This window comes from Loxodonta africana, chromosome 8 (genome assembly GCF_030014295.1).
Source record: "Loxodonta africana isolate mLoxAfr1 chromosome 8, mLoxAfr1.hap2, whole genome shotgun sequence".
Lineage (NCBI taxonomy): Eukaryota > Metazoa > Chordata > Mammalia > Proboscidea > Elephantidae > Loxodonta > Loxodonta africana.
Window position 1 is genome coordinate 46,313,900 of NC_087349.1, and position 23,672 is coordinate 46,337,571.

The following is a 23,672-nucleotide window of genomic DNA, read 5'->3' on the forward strand; positions in this document are numbered from 1 at the left end:
TATACTTCCCTGAAAAAATACGAACTCTGATTCACAGAAGGGGCAAAGCTTACGTTTTCAAAGAATATACTTCAATTCTGGCCCTGAGAGATATTAGCAACTCCAACTGACTGAATTTTCAATGGTCTGGATCAATTTTTATTGCATTGTGTTTCAGAACTTTATTTCCAAATAGATCGTTGGAGGTGATACTGAATATAAAAACCAACTAGTAAAATCCCTAACTAACCTCTAAAAAGTAAACCAGATTGTAATATGGCCCTTTCTATGAATAAGATAAAATCTCATGTCTTTCCAGGGCCCTCATGCCCCACTGCATGCTTCTGGTCCCCTGCTGATGTCCCACCGAACTTTCTCTACCATCAAATCTTGGCTTCCCATGTCCTTGATATTCCACTCTAGGAGCTTATGAACAGTAGTAAATGAATTTGTTACATCTCTCTGGTAACACTTCAAACTCAATATCTGCCTGTGAAGCCTCATAGTGAATAATGTGGGGACGGTCATGTTTTTGAGTCATACAGGATGAATACCTCTAAGGCTCCACTGCTGACCCAAAGGAGGGGGCCAAACCACTGGTAAAGTGGACTGAGTGGTTAAACTCTGTTGTTGTTGCCATTGATTCTGACTCATAGCAACCCTCTAAGACAGAGTAGAACTGCCCCATAGGGTTTCCAAGTCTGTAAATCTTTGCAGAAGTAGACTGCCACATCTTCCCTCTCTCAGAGTGGCCAGTAGGTTCAAACCACTGACCTTTTGGTTAGCAGCCAAGCGCTTAACCACTGCACCACCAGGGCTCCTTGCTGAGTGGTTAGAACCTCACAGTACCAGCCATTTCCTGAACCACTAGCTCTGGCAGTCCTTCCTGTTTTCTTCCCCTTTGTCTCCTGGTTCCCTGTGCAGACTTACGCAGATTTAAATGTCTTAAACCTAAGATTCCTGCCAAATCTCTCATGAGTGTCCCTGGAAAGAAAGGCTTAATCTTCCTGGGACCTGCTTCTCTTTTTGGATCTGGTTCTGGAAGTTCTGATGCCGGGTAGCCATGAGCCAAGGGTAACTTTCAGAACATTCTGCAGCCCTGGATGGCAGAAAAGGCTTAGGCTGACTCGAAACCTGGCCTTGCCACCTGTCACCACCTAGCAACTATGGCTTTGTCCAAGCTATCTAAACACTAAGCTTTGGCTTCTTCATCTTTAAAAGGCAGATAACATCCCCTACCTCAGAGAGATCTTGTAAAAATTAGAAATAAAATATTTGTGGTGTACCATCTTCTATGCTTAGGGAATTTATGCAAGTATCAAATAAGGGCAGTTGCTAAGCATTGTAGGAGTACCTTGATATGAGAAGTAAAAACGTATCCAACTCACTGTGAAAAGAAAAGGAAAAAATGGTATCTCCTGGGAATAGATATATCTTTTTACTTTGTCTCTCTATAGAGAGTATAATTGACTATTTAAATGCAAACTGGTGGGGGTCAATAATTTAAGGTCTCCAAATATATCCTTTTTTTCTTGATGATCTGTTTCTCCAGGTGAGAGAATTTAACCTGCAAACGCAAATTATGGGATTCTCTTGGGTGCCGTCCACTCCCTCAGTTAGTTGCCTCTGATATTGCTTCCTGTTTGTTTCTGCTTCATCCCAAATCCTGACCCTGAATCCTAACTTCACCCTTTATTTTATGCTCCTTGACATATTAAGCTTATCAGGGAGACTCAGGCCCTTCTCCCACTGAGAGGTGGCTTCCGAGTGCGAGCCTTGCTCAAAACTTAATGCTGTTTCCACGTCACTGGCATTGATACTTCTTTAGGGCTCCTTACTGACACCATCTACAACTGCTTCTCAGAGTCCCATCTTCTGACCGGGCACCAGTATAATTCTCATATTCTTCACTTGTTGCTTGAGACAAATTCTTTTTCAGGTCTAGCTGACAGTATTTTGCAAGGATCAGCTAAAAGTGGTTGAGAATTTTGGGGATCTCATTTTGGGATGCACAGGAAGCCGAAATGGAAATAGATTCAATACATACATTGACTTACTGGAAAAATAAAGGGGGAGGATAACATTTCATTATGACTAAGTGTTTTTATCTTCATTTTGATCATCTTTAGGTATGTACAAACAGCCATCCAAAGGCATGTAAAAATGAACCAATTTTTTTTATTATTATTATTTTCAAAACACAGTAAAAACATTTATACAGGACATTATGAAATACTAATGTCATCATTAGGACCCAACTCCTGCAGGTAACCAGTGTGTCACCGGAGGCTGCTCCACAAGCAGACAGGCAAGCAGGATGAGACTATTCCCTTGATTACTATAATCGTCACAATAATAATAATTCAAGAAACCCTCCTTTAGCTGGATGACCTTGCATAAATAGGCAACACAGTCATCAAAATGTAAACAAGATTTTCTGACACTAGCATAGCAAATACAAAACTAGTTAAAACTATAACAATTTTTGAAGTCATCCCACAATAGTGATTCTTACACTTTGTTTCTTTGCTGTGTGATCCGTATGTATTTTTTCCCACTCGTCGTCTTCGGTATCCTGGTCGAATGTTTCAGGGTATGCTGGTAACTTGTCTTTGGGGCATTCTTCATAGTAACTCCGAACGTATTTTCCCACAAACCAGCCTTTGTATTCTTCAGGCATTTTGCACTCCAGGCCGTTATAGTGGACGTTGTAATGGTGCTTTAACCAGTAGTAGAGGTAGTGGATGTTGTAGTCACATCTCCAGGGGTTATCTCTGAGCCACAAGAGTTTCAAAAAATACAAGTCTTCTAATACTCCGTAATCAAAGTTTTGCAAACTGTTGTTTGATAAGTCTAACTCTTCTAAATGTGTGAGCCCTGAAAAAGCAGCTATAAACAGAAAATATTTATTAAACCAATGAGTAAGTAAAATGCAACCATATGGTGTATATACGTTTAAATGCAAAACTCTGAAATATATTTCTACTCAAACAAAGCTTTTCCCTTCATTAGATTGACTAGAATTCAGTTATTCTATTTGAAAAATCAGTTTTAAGTTAGGTTTTTTAAAAAATGTATTTTGGGTTCATCTGCATTTTTTATACTCACTGGAAGAATGCTGCAAGAATTAGGAAAATATTTCAGATATAAGACATAAGTGCATAAGAAAAGTGAAAAATGTGTCTGGTGAAGATTTGACAGCTCCCTGGGATATTAGTAAACTCTGAAAGTGCCTAGAAAACAGCATTTCTCATTTTAGGGGTAGGGTCGGAGATTATATTCCCATAGAGTCTGAAAACAATTATACCAATGTTTTGAAAATACCTGGACATGTTTCAACAAGCTGTGGTATCTATCAACTTTGAAACCATATGTATTTAATTCTGCTGAAGGGTGGATGATTAAAACAAATATTCACACACATAAAACAAAACAAAAAGCCCCTTCTCCTCCAAGAGCAGAGAAATCTAAGCTTAGATTATCCCCATTACAATTGATGTGGACCAACCAGACACTCCAGAATTTATGGGTCAATCCTCATTTCAAATATTTGGTTTCTATTTCAAACAATTTTCTCATTACTATTTAAAAATACTCTGGTTAGAGCATACAGTGCCCTTATGTTGAGTTTGGAAAATGTGTTCTCATATGAATACCATTAACAATTCTCTTATAATTTTTTCTTGGATAAAACTGATAATTCTCACTAAAAACAGTATTTGAAGTTTTTTTTGGTGCAAAACAATGGTGTGAGAGCTGGGGGGTAGTGACAAAAGGCCAGCCCTTGTGGTGATAGTTCTGAATATGTTACTTTTTTTTCTATTTGCTAAAACTCTCTTAGTCAATGATCTCACAAACTTAGTTAAAACAAGTCAGCCCTTCAAACTGGAAGCATGTGTAAACATTCCTGAATTTTATTTTGAACGTGTCATAGTTGTTACTTAAACCGTATGTATTCTAGCATTTGGGAAAGCTAGCTTTCATCTGGTGTCATCTTTCCCTTTCTGCAATAATGCCTGGCATGTTACTTGATTGTTATCCGTGCCTTTTAAAGACTAGCAATCTCGTTGCATTTGTATAACTACCAACATAAATTGTTAAAGCAAGCCTACTTTGGCAGTGTTTCATCTCAAAGGCCCTGAAAGGTAGAAGGTCTTTTATTTTAAAACTCCTTTAGGTCGTTTTACCTTATGTAAGTGCTGAGATGTTTTTTGCTCCAGAAGACGGCACCGAGCAAATTGCTTGGCATTTGGTAGGCGCTCAGTGCATATTTGCTGATGCTATAAAATACTTTCCTGGGACAGAACTGGAGCCCTAGTGGTGCAGTGGCTAAGCGCTCAGCTGTGAACCGGAAGTGGGCAATTCGAACTCACCAGCTGCTACTCAGAAGAAAGATGTGACAGTTTGCTTCCGTAAAAATTACAGCCTTGGAAACCTCATGGGGCAGTTCTACTCTGCCCTATACAGTCGCTATTAATCAGAATCAACACGACAGCCATGGGCAACAGGTTTTAGGACTGAACTGAACAAAGATTTAAAAAAAGTACTGCTGCTGAAAACAGGAGGAGCCCTGGTGGTACAGTGGTTAAGTGCTCAGCTGTTAACCGAAAGGTCGGCAGCTCAAACCCACTGGCTGCTTTGTGGTAGAAAGATGTGGCAGTCTGCTTCTGTAAAGATTTACAACCTTGGAAACCTTGTGGGGCAGTTCTGTCCTACAGGGTCACTATGAGTTGGAATGGATGAGCTGATAACAGAGAACACATTGGGTGTCAGCAAGAAAAACATAATTGGTACCAGATTAAAACATCTTCAGAAGATCCCAAGGGTAGAAAATCATGGAGGAATCTTAGCAACTATGGAAAATCCATAGCCGATGATGGAAAACATCACCAAAAAAAACCCCAAAAATGTAAACCCAGTGCCGTCAAGTCAATCCCGACTCATAGAGAAGTAATCGAATCCATTTTACTCTATTATTTAATCTCTCTGCATTGTCTTCTCTCATTTTTCTATAGTTTTCTTTATGTACTATAGTTCTATTATAATGAAAACACTGTTGCACTACTATTCACTACTGTAATAAATTCATTTTAACTTTGGCCATATGATAACTAGCATGTTAGTCTCTTTTAGAGGTAGCCATAAAACCTGTTTGTACTAATACTTTGAGAGTAAACTACAGTTTTGGAATACAGTGTCTGGGACCTGAGGCATAGCATAGATTTCCTGCAGTTCTTTGGGTCTGGGGGAACAGAAAGAGTCTCCCTCTCTACCTCCCCATTCTTCATCCTGACCCGGATTTGCGGAGGTTGTCTACCAGTGGTGGACCTGCATACTAATATGATTGTCATTTCATTTGGGAGAAGAGTGTCTCTGTAGTATAGTCTTTTTTACTGTGAAGGAAACATTGCTTCTGACTTCACAATTGAAAGATACCCCCAAGTTCACACTATCTGTCCAGGCTAACGTATAAGTGTATCATATTGTCCCCTGGGAAAATTTGTAAAATCATGATTTCCTAATATTTTAAAAAGATGTTATTAATACTAAAATATACCTTTGTTGCTCCAGAACTTTCATTCTCAATTTTCACTTCTATAATGTTAGAATCCTAATGTTATATTTAACCAAACCCACTGCCCTTGAGTGGATTCCTACTCATAGCAACCCCATAGGGTTTCCAAGGCTGAAAATCTCTGCAGAAGACAGCCACATCTTTCTCCTACAGAGCCGCTAGCGGTTTCGAACATCTGACATTTTGGTTAGCAGCCAGTCGCTTTAACTGCTGCACCACCAGAGCACCTAATGTTATATTAATGGTTATTAAATTGCCAATAAGAAAATCAGAAGAAACGAGTTATTTAAAACATTTATGACATTAACATGGAATTATTAATAGTATTAATAATCATTTTTATAGACTGGATTTCTCAAATTGAAATAGCATTGGAAAAACACAAATGCTGTATATACTAAAAAATCAGATCAATATTGCAGTAATTCTCAGTGCTTTCCAAATCTAGTGTTTTTACTTAATTTACCAAGCTCGTCTCTGCCAGGGGCTCAGATTGGCAAGTGGAGAAGGGACTTGGAAGATGGAAAAGAGGCTTGATCTTGAGCTGGGATTAAGTAAGACATGACTGGTTCTGCTTTGAGCACTTTTTGTCATAATTTATGAGCTTGTTAAATTGTACCAAGCTTATTTTAAGCAAATTGGGGCCTGGTGAATGATGAAGAAAATGATGAATCTGAATTTGTCTCCAAAAATTACTAAATTCTTAGAGTATTACTGACCACTAGTCACATATCTTTATTCTCTTCGTCTATTCTAAAAAACACTTTAACTATTTGGGCCAATTGTAATATATGGGGTTATATACTTTATAAAACAACATCCTGGCAAATATTTCTCTGAGAGACAAAAAGGTTCTAATTTAGATTCCATTTGTTGTTGTTGTTAGGTGCTGTCAAGTCAGTTCTGACTTGTAGCAACCCTGTGTACAACAGAAAGAAACACTGCCCGGTCCTATGTCATCCTCACAATCGTTGCTATGTTGGAGTCCATTGTTGCAGCCACTGTGTCAATCCATCTTATTGAGGGTCTTCCTCTTTTTCGTCCACCCTTCACTTTACTAAGCATAATGTCCTTCTCCAGGAACTGATCCTTCCTAATAACATATGCAAAGTACTTGAGACAAAGTCTAGCCATCCTTGGTTCTAAGGAGCACTCTGGCTGTACTTCTTTGAAGACAGGCTTATTCCTTCATCTGGAAGTCCATGGTATATTCAATATTCTTTGCCAACACTATAATTCAAAGGCATCAATTCTTCTTTGGTCTTCCTTATTCATAGTCCAGCTTTCACATGCATGAATTGATGGAAAATATCATGGTTTGGGTCAGACATGAGGATTAAGGTTAATTCTTAAAGTAACATCTTTGCTTTTCAACACTTGAAAGAAGACTTTTGCAGCAGACTTGCCCAATGCAATACATTCTTTGATTTTTTGACTACTGCTTCCATGAGCATTGATTTTGGATCCAAGTAAAATTAAACCCTTGACAACTTCAATATTTTCTCTGTTTATCATAATGTTGCTTACTGGTCCAGTTGTGAAGATTTTTTTTTTATAAAAAAAGAAAAAAAAATTTTTTTTTTTTTAAGTTGAGCTGTAATCCGTACTCAAGGCTGTGGTCTTTGATCTTCATTAGTACATGCTCCAAGTCCTCTTCCCATTCAAAAAGTAAGGTTGTGTCATTTGCATATCGTAGGTTGTTAATGAGTCTTCCTCCAATCCTGATACCCCATTCTTCTTCATATAGGCCAGTTTCTCAGATTGTTTGCTCAGCATACAGATTGAATAAGAATGGTGAAAGGATACAACCCCGAAGCACACCTTTCCTGACTTTAAACCACTCAGTATCCACTTGTTCTGTTTGAACAACTGCCTCTTGGTCTATGTACAGGTTCCACATGAACAGAATTAAGTGTTCTGGAATTCCCATTCTTCACAATGTTATCCATAATTTGCTGTGATCCACACAGTCGAATGCCTTTGCATAGCCAGTAAAATATAGGTAAACATCTTTCTGGTATTCTGCTCTCAGCCAAGATCTATCTGACATCAGCAATGATAGCCCTTGTTCCATGTCCTCTTCTGAATCAGGCTTGAATTTCTGGCAGCTCCATGTTGATGTACTGCAGCAACCTTTTTTGAAATATCTTCAGCAAAATTTTACTTGAGTGTGATATTAATGATATTGTTTGATAATTTCCTCATTCTTTTGGATTGCCTTTCTTTGGAATGGGTACAAATATGAATGTCTTCCAGTCAATTGGTCAGGAAACGGTTTCCCAAATTTTTTGGCATAGACAAGTGAGCACCTCCAGTGCTGCATCCATTTGTTGAAATGTCTCAATTGGTATTCCGTCATATCCTGGAGCCATGTTTTTTACCAATACCTTCAGTGCAGCTTGGACTTCTTCTTTCATACCATCAGTTCTTGATCATATGTTACCTCCTGAAATGGTTGAACATTGACCGATACTTCTTGGTACAGTGACTCTGTGTATTCCTTCTATATTCTTTTGATGCTTCTTGCATTGTTCAATATTTTGCCCATAAACCCACAGAATCCTTCAAAATTGCAAGTCAAGGCTTGAATTTTTTCTTCAATTCTTTCAGCTTGAGAAACACCAAGCCTGTTCTTCCCTTTTGGTTTTCTAACTCTAGGTCTTTGCACTTTTCATTATAATACTTTATCTTCTTGAGCCACCCTCTGAAATCTTCTGTTCAGCTCTTTTACTTCATCATTTCTTCCATTCACTTTAGCAAATCTACATCCAAGAGCAACTTTCAGAGTCTCTTCTGACATCCATTCTGGCCTTTCCTTTCTTTCCTATCTTTTCAATGACCTCTTGCTTTCTACATGTATGATGTCCTTGATGTCACCCCACAACTGGTCTGCAGTCATTAGTGTTCATTGAGTCAAATCTATTCTTGAGATGGTGTCCAAATTTAGGTGGAATATACTCAAGGCGGTATTTTGGCTGTCATGGACTTGTTTTAATTTTCTTCAACTTCAACTTGCTTATGAGCGATTGCTGGTCTGTTCCACAGCCTGCTCCTGGCCTTGTTCTGACTGATGATATAGAGCTTTTCCATTGTCTCTTTCCACAGATGTAGTTGATTTGATTCCTGTGTTTTCCATCTGGTAAGGTTCACGTGTATAGCTGCCATTTATGCTGATGAAAAGTATTTGCAATGAATAAGTCATTAGTCTTACAAAATTCTATCATGCGATCTCTGGCATTGTTTCTATCACCAAGGCCATAGTCTTCAACTACTGATCTTTCTTCTTTGTTTCCAACTTTTGCATTCCAATTACCAGTAATTTATCAATGCATCTTGATTGCATGTTTGATCAATTTCAGACTGCAAAAGTTTGTAAAAATCTTCAATGTCCTCATTTTGGCATTAATGGTGGGTAAATTTGAGTACTAGTGTATTAACTGGTCTTTCTTGTAGGAGTATGAATATTATCGTATCACTTACAGCACTGTACTTCAGGATAGATCTTGAAAGTACTTTTTGACAATGAATTTGATACCATTTCTCTTCAATTTGTCATTCCTGACATAGTAGACCATATGATTATCTGATTCAGAATGGCCAATAACAATCCATTTCAGCTCGCTAATGCCTAGGATGTTGATCTTTATATACTCCATTTTTGATTACTTCCTATTTTCCTAAGTTCATACTTTGTACATTTCACTTTCTGATTATTGCTGGATGTTTGCAGCTGTTTCTTCTCATTTTAGTTGTGCCACATCAACAAATGAAGGTCATGAAAGCTCTACTGCATCCATGTCATTGAGGTCAACTCCACTTTGAGAAGGCAGTTCTTCCCCAGTCATATTTTGAGTGCCTTCCAACCTGAGGGCCTCATCTTCCAGCACTGTATCAGACAATGTTCTGCTGCTATTCATAAGGTTTTCATTGGCCAGTTTTTTCAGAAGTAGACCACCAGATCCTTCTTCCTAAGTCTATCTTAGTCTAGAAGCTCTGCTGAAACCTGTCCACCATGAGTGACCCTGCTGGTATTTGAAATACTGGTGGCATAGCTTCCAGAATCAGATCAACACACAATCCACCACAGTACAACAAACTGACAGTCCTGTGGGGTAAAACTTCATGTTTAATTTAAATACATGCTTTTTTATTATTTACTTTGTTTTTTATTTAAAAAACTAAGTTGTATTTATTGTATTTGGTGCCATAAGTAAAATCAGAGAATACCTGTCATCAGTAAGGGCCTATTCAGTGGAACTTACCAGGATCTATGAACTCAATGCCATTGCTGCTGAGATTTAATTTCTTTAGCTCATGAACATCTTCAAACTCCTTGGGTCGAAGTTGGTGGATTTTATTGTATGATAAGTCAAGTTTAACAATATCTGGTGGGATGTTTTTTGGAACTTTCTTCAATTCTGGAAAAAATAATAACATCTAGGTTATCATGCTATCCCCTCATCATTTTCTCCACACTGTTATAGCCATGTGGTTGAAGAGTCAGCTCTTAAAGATAAAGGGGAAAGGGATACTAAAGCCAAATAACACATTTAGCATGAGTAAGGTTGTTATTCTTAGCTATTATTAAGTTAATCCCCAACTCATGGTAACCCCATGCACAAGGGAACTAAATGCTGTGCAGTCCTGCACCATCCCCATTATTGGTTGCAGATTGGTCCATTGTGACTGCAGTATTTTCATTGGCTGATTTTTGGATTCGCTAATTCCATCAGAGCCCAGTGAACTAAGTGTGTCAGCCCTACAAAAAAAACCAAACCCATTACCAGTAAGTCAATTCTGACTCATAGTGACCCTATAGGACGGAGCAGAACTGCCCTATATAGGGTTTCTAAAGCTGTAATCTTTATGGAAGCGTACTGCCACATCTTTCTCCTATGGAGTGGCTGGCGGATTTGACCTTTCATTTAGCAGCTGAGTGCTTAACCACCACTCCATCAGAGCTCCTTGTGTCAGGCTTAGAGGAGGGGATATCACCCTTTTCTGAGCTGATCAGAAACTTCACAGAGATAGCAGCAAACGGTCAAGGGAAGGACCGGTAGTAGTGCAGCTTCTTTGACTCTGAGTCATCAGGCAAGGAGGTGGGCTCAATCCTGGCTACCCATTAGAATCACCTGGAAAGCTTTTTTTTTTTGTAAAGCCAAAACAAAACAAATAAATCCAGCTGCTGTATATGTGCCCCCTTCCATTCCCTTACCAGTCCTAAAGGAGTTTTGTCTGTCAATTATTGCCTCTTTGTTGCATCTAAAAGAGCCCCTGGTGATGAAGGGGTTAAGCGCTCAGCTGCTAACCAAAAGGTTGGTGGTTGGAACCCACCAGCTGCTCCTCGGGAGAAAGATGTGGCAATCTGCTTCTGTAAAGATTATAGCCTTGGAAACCCTACGGGGCTGTTCTGTTCTATTCTTATAACGTTGGTATGAGTCAGAATCAACTCTGTGCGAACAGATTTTGTTGCATCTTCATTTCATCCCTCTCCTTAGACTCCTTTTATCAGCCCACAATTAAGCTCAGTTACCTGGTGGTGCAAAAGGTTAAGTGCTCAGCTGCTAACTGAAAGGTTGGCGGTTCAAATCCACTAAGCTCTGCAGGAGAAAGACCTGGCTATCTGCTTCCATAAAGACTACAGCCTAGGATATTTCTGGGGTAGTTCTACTCTGTCACATGGGGTTGCTGAGTCGAAATCAACTTGACAGCAGCTAATGACAATAAATCTCCACTCTAAAAACAAAAGTTCTTGACCCTGATGACCCCTATGTGATTATCATATTTCTCTTTTCCCCGGGTGCTAAAGTCAAAGAAAGAGTAGTCCTCACTTGCTGCCCCTCTTTCCACGTCACCCAGTTACGCTCTGAATCCTTGTGATTTAGTTTATACTCCATCACACCCTGACTCTTCCTGGGTACAGACTCCTGAGTAGCAATAACAATAGTAGTACGACTACTACTACTACTAATATAGGAAACACCCCTGGAAGAGGAGTCCACGTTATTTTACACAGGTTAATGGGAAATCAAGGTTCACCCACTCAATGGTAGCTAACAACAACAAATCTTTTACTGTTGTGCTTCTTTAAATCATGCTTTTAGATAATGTGAAGTGTGTTTATATTTTAGTATAATATATCCCTTTCTCACAATCATTAGCAAAATGTTCTGAAGATATTTTATTCAGTTTTAAGTAGAGCAAATAAAGCCCATGAAGAGAAGTAAATCTGTCCCTAAGAAGGAAAACCATAAATAACAATAAAATGCCCAGATTAACTGATACTGAGAAATAGCATGACTCAAAGGCTTTCTGAAGAACTAGAAGCTCTTTAAACTGGCTACAATAAAATAAATTTATGAAAGGTAGTGTCCATTTATCCATAATGTCCCTTTAGTACAGAATAATTTAATTTCTAATAATTTATTCTAAATATTAAAATTCTGATATTTATGATTAAGAAATCAATATTTATGATTTCTTAATCCATAGTATATTTATAATCATAAAGACTAGGCTTATTTCTTTAAGCACCTCAAAATTCATGGTCTTTAATGGAATGGCATTGTCAGTTCCTTAATTATCTTTTAATACCGTTAAATCTGCTTTTCCTTCTTCATGGGATCATGGTACCTTAGTATCTATGTGCAGGGACTGTTCTAGATGTGCTAACAAATATTAAGTGACAAGAATCCTATGAGTTAAGAACCATTATTATCCCTCATTTTACAGATGAGGAAAGTAAGACATAGAGAGGTTAGTTAACTTACTCATGGCCACACAGCTGGATTTAAACCCAGCCATGCTATCCCCAGAATTTATACTTCTAACCACTATGATCTGCTGCCTCTCCATATTACCTTTCTGCTTCATTTTTGCTTTTCCATCTGCCCCAGAATACCCTATCAAGCTTGACAGGTAGGGTGAGTGTGGGGGAGATAGGGGGGAGGCCTTGAGACCTTCCTAGCTCTATATTTAAAATGACATATCTCTGCCTCCAAGTGGGTAACAATAGTAACAATAATACTGTTGCCTGCTTTATTTTTCTCCATGGCAGTTATCATTATCAGACATATTATATATTTTACTGGGTCTTTTTCTATTTTCTGTGCACCCCTCCCCTCCACCCACACACACACACATCATGGAAGGTTCACCAGGGAGGCCTTGAACACTGTGGAGTAAATAAATAAGTGGTATATGGGAGAGACAGCTTCTAAAGTGGTACCCAATCATCCTCACTTATTGATAGCCCCTTGGGTATGGGCTAAATTTAGTGATTTGCTTCTAACCTATTAAAAAAAAAAACAAATCCATTGCTGTTGAATTGATTCTGACTCATAGCGACCCTATAGGACAGAGTAGAACTGCCCCCATAAGGTTTCCAAGGCTGTAAATCTTTAACGAAGCAGACTGCCACATCTTTCTCCCTTGGAGCAGCTAGTGGGTTTGAACCTCAGACCTTTAGGTTAGTAGCCAAGGGCTTAACCACTGCACCGTATGGCAATTGTGGTGGATGTCACTTCCATGATTAAGTTATAAGAAGCTGTGACTTTCATCCTCCTAGCAGAATCTTTCTTGCTGGCTTTGATAAAGTAAGCTGCCATGTTGGAGAATTGAAATGGCAAGGATTTGATTGGTAGCCTTTCGCCAACTGCCAGCAAGAAACTAAGGCTCTCAGCCTAACAATCCTCAAGGAACTGAATATTACCACCAACCACGTGAGCTTGGAAGAGGATCCTTTCCCAGTTCAGCCTTCAAATGAGACCACAGACCTGAGGCCTGAGCCCTGAGCCCTGATCAACGCCTTGACTGCAGCCTTGTGAAAGTCCCTAAAACAAGGCTCAGCTAAGCCATACCTGATTCTTGATCCACAGCAACTGTGAGATAATAAATATGTATGATTTTGGGCCACTAAGTTTTGGGACAATTTGTTACACGGCAATAGATAACTCCACCAGTTGCTGTTCACTCTGACTCATGACTATCCCTGTGCGTGTCAGAGTAGAATCATGCTCCATAGGGTTTTCAATGGCTGAATTTTAGTAGTAGATCATCAGGTCTTTCTTCTGAGACACCTCTGGGTAGCCTCGAACTTTCAACCTTTTGGTTAGCGGCTGAGTTCATTAACCATTTGCACCACCCAGGGTCTTCAATGAATAACTAATACATGGTAAGTAATAAGGGCTTACTGAATTTTTTTGAGGTTTATGGTTCAGGAATATTTTTGTCGTTGTGTGCTAGCAAGTCGATTCCGACTCATAGTGACCCAATGTGATAGAGCGGAACCACCCTGTAGTGTTTTCTAGGCTGTAATCTTTATGAAAGCAGATCACAAGGTCTTTCTCCCACAGAGCTCCTGGGTGGATCTGAACCACCAGCCTTTCTGTTAGCACCCGAATGCTTAACCATTGTGCCACCAGGGCCCCTTTCAGGAATGTTAAACCAACAAAACCAAACCCATCACTGTCAAGTAGATTCCAACGAATAGCGACCCTATAGGTCAGGGTAGAATTGCCCCATAGAATTTCCAAGGAGTGCCTGGTGGACTTGAACTGCTGACCTTTTGGCTGGCAGTCATAGCACTTAACCACTACACCACCAGGGTTTCCTCAGGAATGTTAGGCCTCTTTTAATAGAAGTGCTGTGAAAATTTGAAGCGATCTTTTTTCTGTCTTCTGATAATATTCAGTTTGACTTAGGTTGTGTCTGCCAAAAATTTAAAGAAGAAAGATTTTAAGATTTGAATTTATTAAAATACTGCAACAATAGGTTCTACAAGTAAACAAGAGGATAGAGATGTTAGCAGTATCTGAAAGGTATAGAGACAACTGAAGTCTGAGGACAGATAGAAATAATTTCTTCACACTTAGGATTAGAATAATTATTGAGAAAGGCTGTGGCATCTTCTTCAGAGGCTTTCAATGCAGAATAGAGGCGTATTTTAAAATATCCAGTATCCTATCCCTTCTCTCTACTTCACTGCTACCACACTGGTCCCAACCACCATCATTTTGTACTTATGATGGACGATTCCAATTTATGATGGATTTGTATTCCAACAGTGTCCTATGACATGACATATTTTAACAGGATCACATGGGCTTAGGACACTAAAAAAAAAATAACAACTTTTTTTTTGAGTTTTTTTTTAGTGTCCTAAGCCCATGTGATCCTGTTAAAATATGTCAGTCATGTTGCTCCTCCAGATGGCTCCTCATTCTCCAAATGGCAGAGTCCTCAAGGGCTGTAGGTAGGCCTTATCACCAGAGTTAGCACCTCCTACGTTCTAGAAAGCAGCCTATTTATCAGGACTTGCTTGCTGAACCCACATCTCTGGGCCAGACATGAGGATGGATGCCAGTAGGACTCCTAAGCAACCACTGTAGGACAAGCTAAAGTGGGTTAACCACAAATAAATGGGTAGAAAAAAAAGTTTATGAGAACACCCTGAAACCCAACTTAAGCAATGTGGCAGACTTCTGGATGCTGGAAAAGGAATATGGATTGCAAACCAACCTCAGGGTTGTCAGCAGCAGCCCTGAGTAAAAATAGGATCTACGAGTAATCCCAGGAAATGCAAACCAAAGCCTGTACAAGTATGGCTTGGAAAGAGTTGGAAAAATCTTCTGTGTTATATTGAATAAAAACAGTTCTTTAGTACTTTTACCTTAGAACTCGAATGAGAATTGCAAATATTGAGGTAATGTATATTTGTCTTTGATCAAGAGAATATAATATGAATTTTCCCAGACAAGAAGTCAAATTTGGCCAGTTGCCATTTCTAGACCAGGTATCATATGGTCATCACATAACCAGGCATCATGTGGTCTCCATATTTACTGCTATTCAAAATTCTTGGTAAACCCTCAACAAACAAATGACGAAATTCACTTGATTATTACTCTACAAACCTCATTTGCTCCCCCAACCAAACTGTTGATTTTGAGGAGGAAATTGGGTAATTTTCTCTATATAATTTCCCATTTTGTAGGCTATCCTGGTTGTCAGCCACCTCAGGACTGTTCCAAAGTCTTGGTAATAGTAGGTGAAAGACATAAATGATCCTGTTTATTACAACTTAAAAATCCTTAACTATTGTTCAAGCCATGGGTAAAATTGTGCCCTTAACTTCAGAAGCAGCTGGGAGCAATCTACCTGCATAATTCTACCCAGCCCTCATCTTAGAAATAAAATGACCCCTTAAAAATGAGTAAATTATTCTGGTAAATGTGAAGGTAAAAGCTGTTTAAAAACTTTTACTTACATGTGTTTTTGGCAAATCCATTCACCTCAAGATGGCCTGAACATGCCTTTCAACTAATCCCACGCTGATTCCCTTTGAAAGACTAAGTTTTGTTGGCAGAGTGTCTGTGTCCCAGTGAATAAAGTCATTATTTCTTTTTCTTGTTGTCAGATGTTTAGGGAAGAAATAGAGATCTTTGAAGTCTATGTGGTCAAACTGTCACACATTAAACACCCTATGGATACCATGTGACTCATTCCAAGTCAGCTGGAAACGGCTCAGCTTCCATGCGGAAACCCTGTATGTGGCTCCTATGAGATCACGTACCGGGTGTACTTGTACAGAGCCTAAGAGGAGCATTCAGTCCTGGGGGAAAGGATGGCCCAGAGTGAAAAAAGGCAGTAAGAAAGAAAGATATATCCTAATATGTTATCTTTTTTAGGTTACAGTATAATTTAGCTGTAGATGTCTTCATTTTTGTGTAGATAGTTTTTTTTTTTCAGATAATTAATGAATTTAATGATACCTATTTTTCTCTTGGATCCTTGGTGCAGCAAGTGCAAATTAACATTAGCGAGAAGTAAAATAGCTTATCAAGTAATTTTTATAACCCAAGTCTAAGGTAGTAGCTTTGTATTAATTTTAAGCATATGTAAAGTTTTAAATCTAAGCATCACAAAGGAAATTCTAGTAAAACATGCTTTCAGTATGAAGCACTAGGTAGTCACCCAAACAATGTCAGGGAAATTCTACCCTGTCTGGCTACAGAGAAACCACATACTGACTCTGTAATTCTCTAATGCTTCAGTTGTTGAGGTAGCTGCTTGTTTGAACATGATCGGATAATGCTGTGGGACAGCAAGATGAAGAGCTCACAGGTTCTGGCTTAGGTAGACCAGGGTTCAAGTTTCAGCTTTGCTGCTTACCTGCGAGACCTCAGCCAAGTAGCTAAATCTCCCTGGGCCTGATTTTTCTCACCTGTGTGGTAGAACTGCCTTCCTGGAAGTTGTGGACAGCATGTGGGTGGAGTACCTGGAGCATAGTAGGTTCTCAGTTAATGAGCACTTTTTCTCAAATTCAGAGAAGCCTAGAACAGCATTTTTCCTAGGTTATGATTCTATAACTGCTCTACTATACATCAAACTATACCCTGTTCACAGGGCATTGAAGTAAGCAAACCTCTCCATGCCACACAGCTGTGTGTGACCTAACCAGGTACCACCTTTCAGAATCAAAGTTAAGGTTAAGATTGAGCATGACTTTGCTGATGAACGAACAAATTTACTCTTGGCTCAGGTTGCCTGATTTCTCAATGTCAACAAATTCCTGCTCATGGTTTCCTTGAGAGATCCTCTTAGCTTTCCCTTTCTTTTGTCCTCAAAGAAATAAAGCAACACCTCCCAAAATAAGTGCAAGGGATGATACCACTTTATATGACTCTAATCCAAATGATGCCTGGCTTTAGTTTAATATTACAAATAAATTACAAATTCCTACCAGAAATGAAATATATAGACACTGTCATATAGTTTGTTATTCTAGGGTAGATTAGCTGTTCCCAGACTACCCTTTGAGAACATTGGTCTTCAACTAACATGTCAAAAGCATTGTGAAAATCTCCCATCTATTTCCTTATTTCGAGAATTATCCTGGATTTATCCTGCATGTGCAAGTCCTGCACATCACTAGCACATATTTGTGTGGGATGTGAAAGCCAGTAATGATTTGCAGGAAGCAGGTAATATTCTAGAAAGATTTTCTTAATCACATAGTTCTTGTATTAAATAATTTAAATTTGAACTTTTAAATATTTTTATGTTTTATTTTGGATAATTTGGGGGCAATTAAGATACAGGAAGTTACAGGTATATATTAAATCCTTGGGAAGAAATTATAAGAAAGACAGATGTGCCATGGCTACATCCTGTTTGGCCTCTATCTTAGAGTATTCTCACAAGTCCTGTTCAGCAGGTGATTTCCTTGAAGTTACTGTGTCCCCACAGAAGCACGCCACGTTTTGAATTTAACTGGGGTGCTGTTGTTAGTTGCTGTCATGTTTTGACTTTAATTGGAGTAAGTCAGGTTAATGTAAATAACCTCTTGCAAGACCAATGACCTATTCATTGGAAATACCTTTTATCAACAACATAAACAGTGACTATACATATGGACCTTGCCAGATAGAATACACAGGAATCGAATCGGAAGTATCTGTGGAAAGAGATGATGGAGAAGCTCAATATCATCAGTCAGAACAAGGCCAGGGCCAACTGTGGAAAAGACCAACAGTTGCTCATACACAAGTTCAAGTAAAGGGAAGAAAATTAAAACAGTCCCGAGAGCCAAAGTACGACCTTGAGAATATCCAACCTGATTTCAGAAACCATCTCAAGAATAGATTTGATGCATTGAACACGAATGACTGAAGACCAGACAAGTTGTGGGATGACATCAAGGACATCATACATGACGAAAGCAAAAGATCATTAAAAAGACAGGGAAAGACCAAAATGAATGTTAGAAGAGACTCTGAAACTTGCTCTTGAACCCAGAGTAGCTAAAGCGAATGGAAGAAATGATGAAGTAAAAAAGCTGAACAGAAGATTTCAAAGGGTGGCTCGAGAAGACAAAGTAAAGTACTATAATGAAATGTGCAAAGACTTGAAGTTAGAAAACCAAAAAGGAAGAACACACTCAGCATTTCTCTTCTCAGAAGAAAATATTCTGCCTCGAGTGGCAATATTGAAGGATTCTATGGGCAGAATATTAAATGACAAGAAGCATCAAAAGGAGAGGGAAAGAATACACACAGTCAATGTACCAAAAGGAATTGGTTGACATTCAACCATTTCAGGGGTAGCATATGATCAGGAACCAATGGTAAGAAGGAAGAAGTCTAAGCTGCACTGAAGGCATTGATGGAATACCAATGAGATGTTTCAACAAATGGATGCAACACTGGAAGCGCTTACTCATCTATGCCAAGAAATTTGGAAGACAGATACCCAGCCAACTGACTGGAAGAGATCCATATTTGTGCCGATTCCAAAGAAAGGTGATTCAACAGAATGTGGAAATTAAAGAACAATATCATTAGTATTACATGTGAGTAAAATTTTGCTGAAGATATTTCAAAAACGGTTGCTGCAGTACATCAACAGAGAGCTGCCATAAATTCAAACCAGATTCAGAAGAGGATGTGGAATGAGGGCTATCATTACTGATGTCAGATAAATCTTGGCAAAAAGTAGAGAATACCAGAAAGATGCTACCTGTGTTTTATTGACTATGAAAGGCATTTGACTATGTGGATCATAACAAATTATGGATAACATTGTGAAGAATGGGAATTCCAGAACACTTAATTGTGCTCATGTGGAACCCAGGTACAGGCCAAGAGCCAGTCGTTCAAACAGAACAAGGGGATACTGCGTAGTTTAAAATTAGGAAAGGTGTGCATCAGGATCTGTATGCTGAGCAAATCATCTGAGAAGCTGGACTATGTGAAGAAGAATGTGGCATCAGGATTGGGGCAAGACTCATTAACAACCTGTGATATGCAGATGACATAACCTTGCTTGCTGAAAAGTGAAGAAGACTTGAAACACTGATGAAAATCAAAGACAAGAGCCTTCAGTATGGATTATACCTCAACATAAAGAAAACAAAAATCCTCACGACTGGACCAATAAGCAACATCGTGATAAATGGAAAAAAGTTGAAGTTGTCAAGGATTTCATTTCACTTGGATCCACAATCAATACCCATGGAAGCAGCAGTCAGGAAATCAAAGGACGTATTGCACTGGGCAAATCTGCTGCAAAAAGACCTCTTTAAACTGTTAAAAAGCAAAGATGTCACTTCGAGGACTAAGGTGTGCCTTACCCAAGCTATGGTGTTTTCAGTCACCTCATATGCATGCGAAAGCTGGACTATGAATAAAGAGACTGAAGAAGAACTGATGCCTTTGAATTATGGTGTTGGTGAAGAATATTGAATATACCATGGAGTAGCAAAAGAATGAACGTATCTGTCTTGGAAGAAGTACAGCCAGAATGCTCCGTAGAGGTGAGGACGGCGAGACTTCGTTTCACTTACTTTGGACATGTTATCAGGAGGGACCAGTCCTTGGAGAAGGACATCATGCTTGGTAAAGTAGAGGGTCAGTGAAAAAGAGGAAGACCCTCAATGAGATGTAATGACAGTGGTTGCAACAATTAGGTCAAGCATACCAACAATTGTGAGGATGGCACAGGACCAGGTAGTGTTTCGTTCTGTTGCACGTAGGGTTGCTATGAGTTAGAACTGACTCCATGGCACCTAACAACACACACTTGCATTTGATTTCATACACATTGGTTTACCTAAATTAAATTACACCAGATTTAAGAAATTAAAGGAATCCCTTATAGCTGTGGTTTGAGATGAGCAAATGTGACTAGGACCCAGCAGGGCTTTGAACAGTTCTGAATGGTTCGGGAACTGTACAGTAATTGCAGATGTAAACTAGGGCAGCATATGTGTTACACAGCAACCAGATCTTTTTCCCGTGGGATTTTGACCCCGGTAGGAAACAAACAAGGAGCCCTGGTGGCACAGTGGCTAAGCGCTAAGCTAACCAGAAGGTCGGTGATTTGAACCCACTAGTGTTCCGTGAGAAAAAGATGTGGCAGTGTGCTTTCATAGAGATTGTTGTTGTTGGGTGCCATTGAGCTGGTTCCCACTTATAGGGACCCTATGTACTACAGAATGAAACACTGCCCAGTTCTGCCCCATTCTCACAATTGTTGTTATGCTTGAGCCCATTGTTACAGCCACTGTGTTGATCTATTTCCTTGAGGATTTTCCTCTTTTTTGTTGACCCTCTACTTCACCAAGCATGATGTCCCTCTCCAGGGTCTGGTCCCTCCTGATAACGTGCCCAAAGGAAGTGAGATGAAGTCTCGCCATCCTTGCTTCTAAGGATCATTCTGGCTGTACTTCTTCCAAGACAGATTTGTTCATCCTTCTGGCAGTCCATGGTATAGTCAATATTCTTTACCAACACCATAATGCAAAGGCATCTTTCATAACGATTACAGCCTTGGACTCTCTGGGGGCACTTCTACTCTGTCCTATAGGGTCGCTATGAGTCTGAATTGACTTGACAGCAGCAGGTTTGGTTTGGTTAGGAAACAAACAGTGGTCCCCGGCCCAAAGATGGCAGCCTAAGTGCACTGCTTTGAATATGTGTCACTCTCCCCAGTCTTGCCAATAATCCAATCTCTTGCAACCCACCCAAACCCATTGCCATCGAGCCTATTCCAACAGCGACCCTATAGGACAGAGTAGAACTGCCCCACAGTGTTTCCAAAGAGCAGCTGATGTATTTCAACTGCTGACCTTTTGGTTAGCAGCCGAATGCTTAAACACTGCTCCACTGGGGTGCCTATCTCCTCCATGGATTCCAAAAGTTTCAGGAGCCTGATGTGAGAAATTGAATTATTGGCAGAACAGTGGAGAGTGACACATATTCAAAGCTGCAACGTCAGCTGCCATTTTTGAGCAGGGCATAGCTGTTTGTTTTCTACTGCAGTCAAAATCGCATGGGCAAAAGATTTGGTTTGGTTAGGAAACAGTGGTTCCCTCAACGTGCATGCTGCCCTTATTTAAGTTGACAATTACTGAACCATTAACTGTTCTGAACTGCTTGGAAGCTCTGCCAAAAAGTTGCCCCTCCTGAGCATACTTCCACCTCTCTTCTACTGCCTCCTCCCCATCACCAACCATGGGAGTCTGGACTCCAGAAATGCTTGGAGTAAATTCCATTGCCACTGGGGGAAGAGTTCTGGTGGAAGTGACCCCAGAAATTCCAAGGCATGGTGGGGTATAGGGACGGTTTTAAGACTCAAAAGAGCATTTTTTAATTGTCCATAGAATGAAAGTAAGAAACTTAGTACAAACCTTTTCTTTTGCAGTCCAGAGTTTGTATGGGAAAGACGTAATTGTGGCAAAGAGTAGAGTCCACCTCAGGCTTGATGACTGGAGGTCTCCCTGACACTTGGGGTTTTGGGTCCGGTTGTTCCTGTTCTTCTTCATTACATAGCTGTTTAGATTTTATCTGGCGCAGTTTTTTATTTTTTAGTTCGTGTGGGCTTTCACATTTGGCATAGTTCCCCAAATTCCGGTTCTTTGGAACCTGCAACATTGAAATAAGTGTTTCTATCTCACAAGTACAGTGCCAAGGGTTGTCGTACAGGCGCAGGTAGCTCAGGAGAGGCATGTAAATGAATACCTCCTCCGTCAAAACTTTGATCTGGTTGTGCTGCAGTAAGAGGGTGGTAAGTTTGTTTAAACCAAAGAAAGCCTCACTCTCAATTTTGGAGATCTCATTCTGTTGCAGATCCAGGCTTTTCAGCTTCTTAAACTTGGAAAACATGTTATTCTTCAATACGCGCATCTTGTTTCTTGCTAATAGCATGTGCAGCAAATCCTGGGGCCAGTCAGGCAGCACATAAACCAGTTTTCTCTCTTGGCAATCTAAGTATTTCTCATGAAGGTAAGTGTACACTTCACAGGGGAGGCCTGGCGCATAGCGTTTGACTGGATTGGAGCCTCTCCGGCCCCCGTTGGCCCTGCTGGGATTCACTTGGCTTCTTGAGCCCCCAGGGCTTGCCCTGCGGAGCTCAGCGGCTTTACAAAAGAAGAGCAGGATTGCAATGGTAACCACATGCATCCTGACATCCAGCTGGCCCCAATTACGGGGTGTGACAGATGGAGCAATGAAAATATTCCTTTGAAATCCAAGTTTGAGCAATCTTAACTAAAGCAGTTCAGGAACAAAAAGACCCAGCTGGGGTACGTGTAATGCCTGGGCTGGAAGAGAAAAAGAATATTAGAAGCTGTTAAGAACACAGTGTTAACTTTATTTTTTAAGAAGGGCACTCCAGATAAAAAGATTTATGCAGAAGTGGTGAGGAAGGCTGCACACCCTCTTACTCACCTGGTGTAGTGGCCCTGACTTTGAATCAGTGCTCTTCTACCTGCTAACTGTGCAACCCCAGGCTAGTTGTTTAGCCTCATCTTCAGCATCTGTAAAAGGGGCCTAAGGACACCCCGTTGTATTGTTGGGAGGATGAAACGGGCTGATGCCTGCAAGGCCTTTCACAGCACCGGGTCCTGGGTACACCACAAAGGTTAGAGATTAAAAACCCATTGCCATGGAGTCCATGCTGACTCAGAGTGACCATATATGAAAACTTAAACCTGTGATTCATCATTTTTAAAAAAATAAGGGAATTCCTTTTAGACTTGAGATAAGCAACCAAGAGTAGGCCTCAAATACCTGTCCTCCTGAGCTTGCTTTCTCTTTGCTTTATTGTTTCCCAACCACCAGCCACGTTGACTGTGGGCTCTGGAAATGCTCAGAGTAAATTGCATCGTTCTTCTTGGCTCAATGCCACCTTCTCAGTGAAGTCTTCTGTGACCACCCTGTTTAAAATCACATCCCCTCCTACTCACCCCCTTTCTCCATAGCACTTACCACTATCTGTCAAAGTAGATCCATTCCTTCTTTTTTCATTCTCAGTCTCCCTCTCTGCTACGCACCCCCTTAAGGGCAGGATTTCTATATTGTTTGCTGCTGTATTTCAGCACTGTAGAGTCTCTGGCACATAGCAGGTTCTCAATAAATATTTGCTGAATTTATGAAAGTATAAAGTAGCTATTCTATAAGAGCATTTATCTCATAAACTTAATTACTTACATTATTTTGGGAACCTATTTTTCTTCCTGTACTGATAACATCTGAGATCAACACATTCTTAAGAATTGTGTTCATTTTTTTTTTTTTTTTTTAATTCTGAAAGTATTCCTGGTTTGCATTTATTACTT

General features: G+C 39.8%; 2 protein-coding genes across 3 annotated transcripts in view; one reads left to right on the top strand and one right to left on the bottom strand.

Annotated features, from left to right (window-relative positions):
• FBXL13 (F-box and leucine rich repeat protein 13) overlaps nt 1–23,672 on the top strand; it is a 298,479-nt gene that overhangs the window by 139,872 nt on the left and 134,935 nt on the right. The window lies entirely within an intron of this gene.
• Nucleotides 2,078–22,683, bottom strand: LRRC17 (leucine rich repeat containing 17). Its single transcript, XM_023544488.2, has 3 exons — nt 21,744–22,683; nt 9,817–9,972; nt 2,078–2,868 (listed from the first exon to the last, which is right to left on the bottom strand). The coding sequence occupies exons 1-3, from the start codon at nt 22,513–22,515 to the stop codon at nt 2,471–2,473; spliced, it is 1,326 nt and encodes a 441-aa protein (XP_023400256.1). The 5' UTR covers nt 22,516–22,683; the 3' UTR covers nt 2,078–2,470.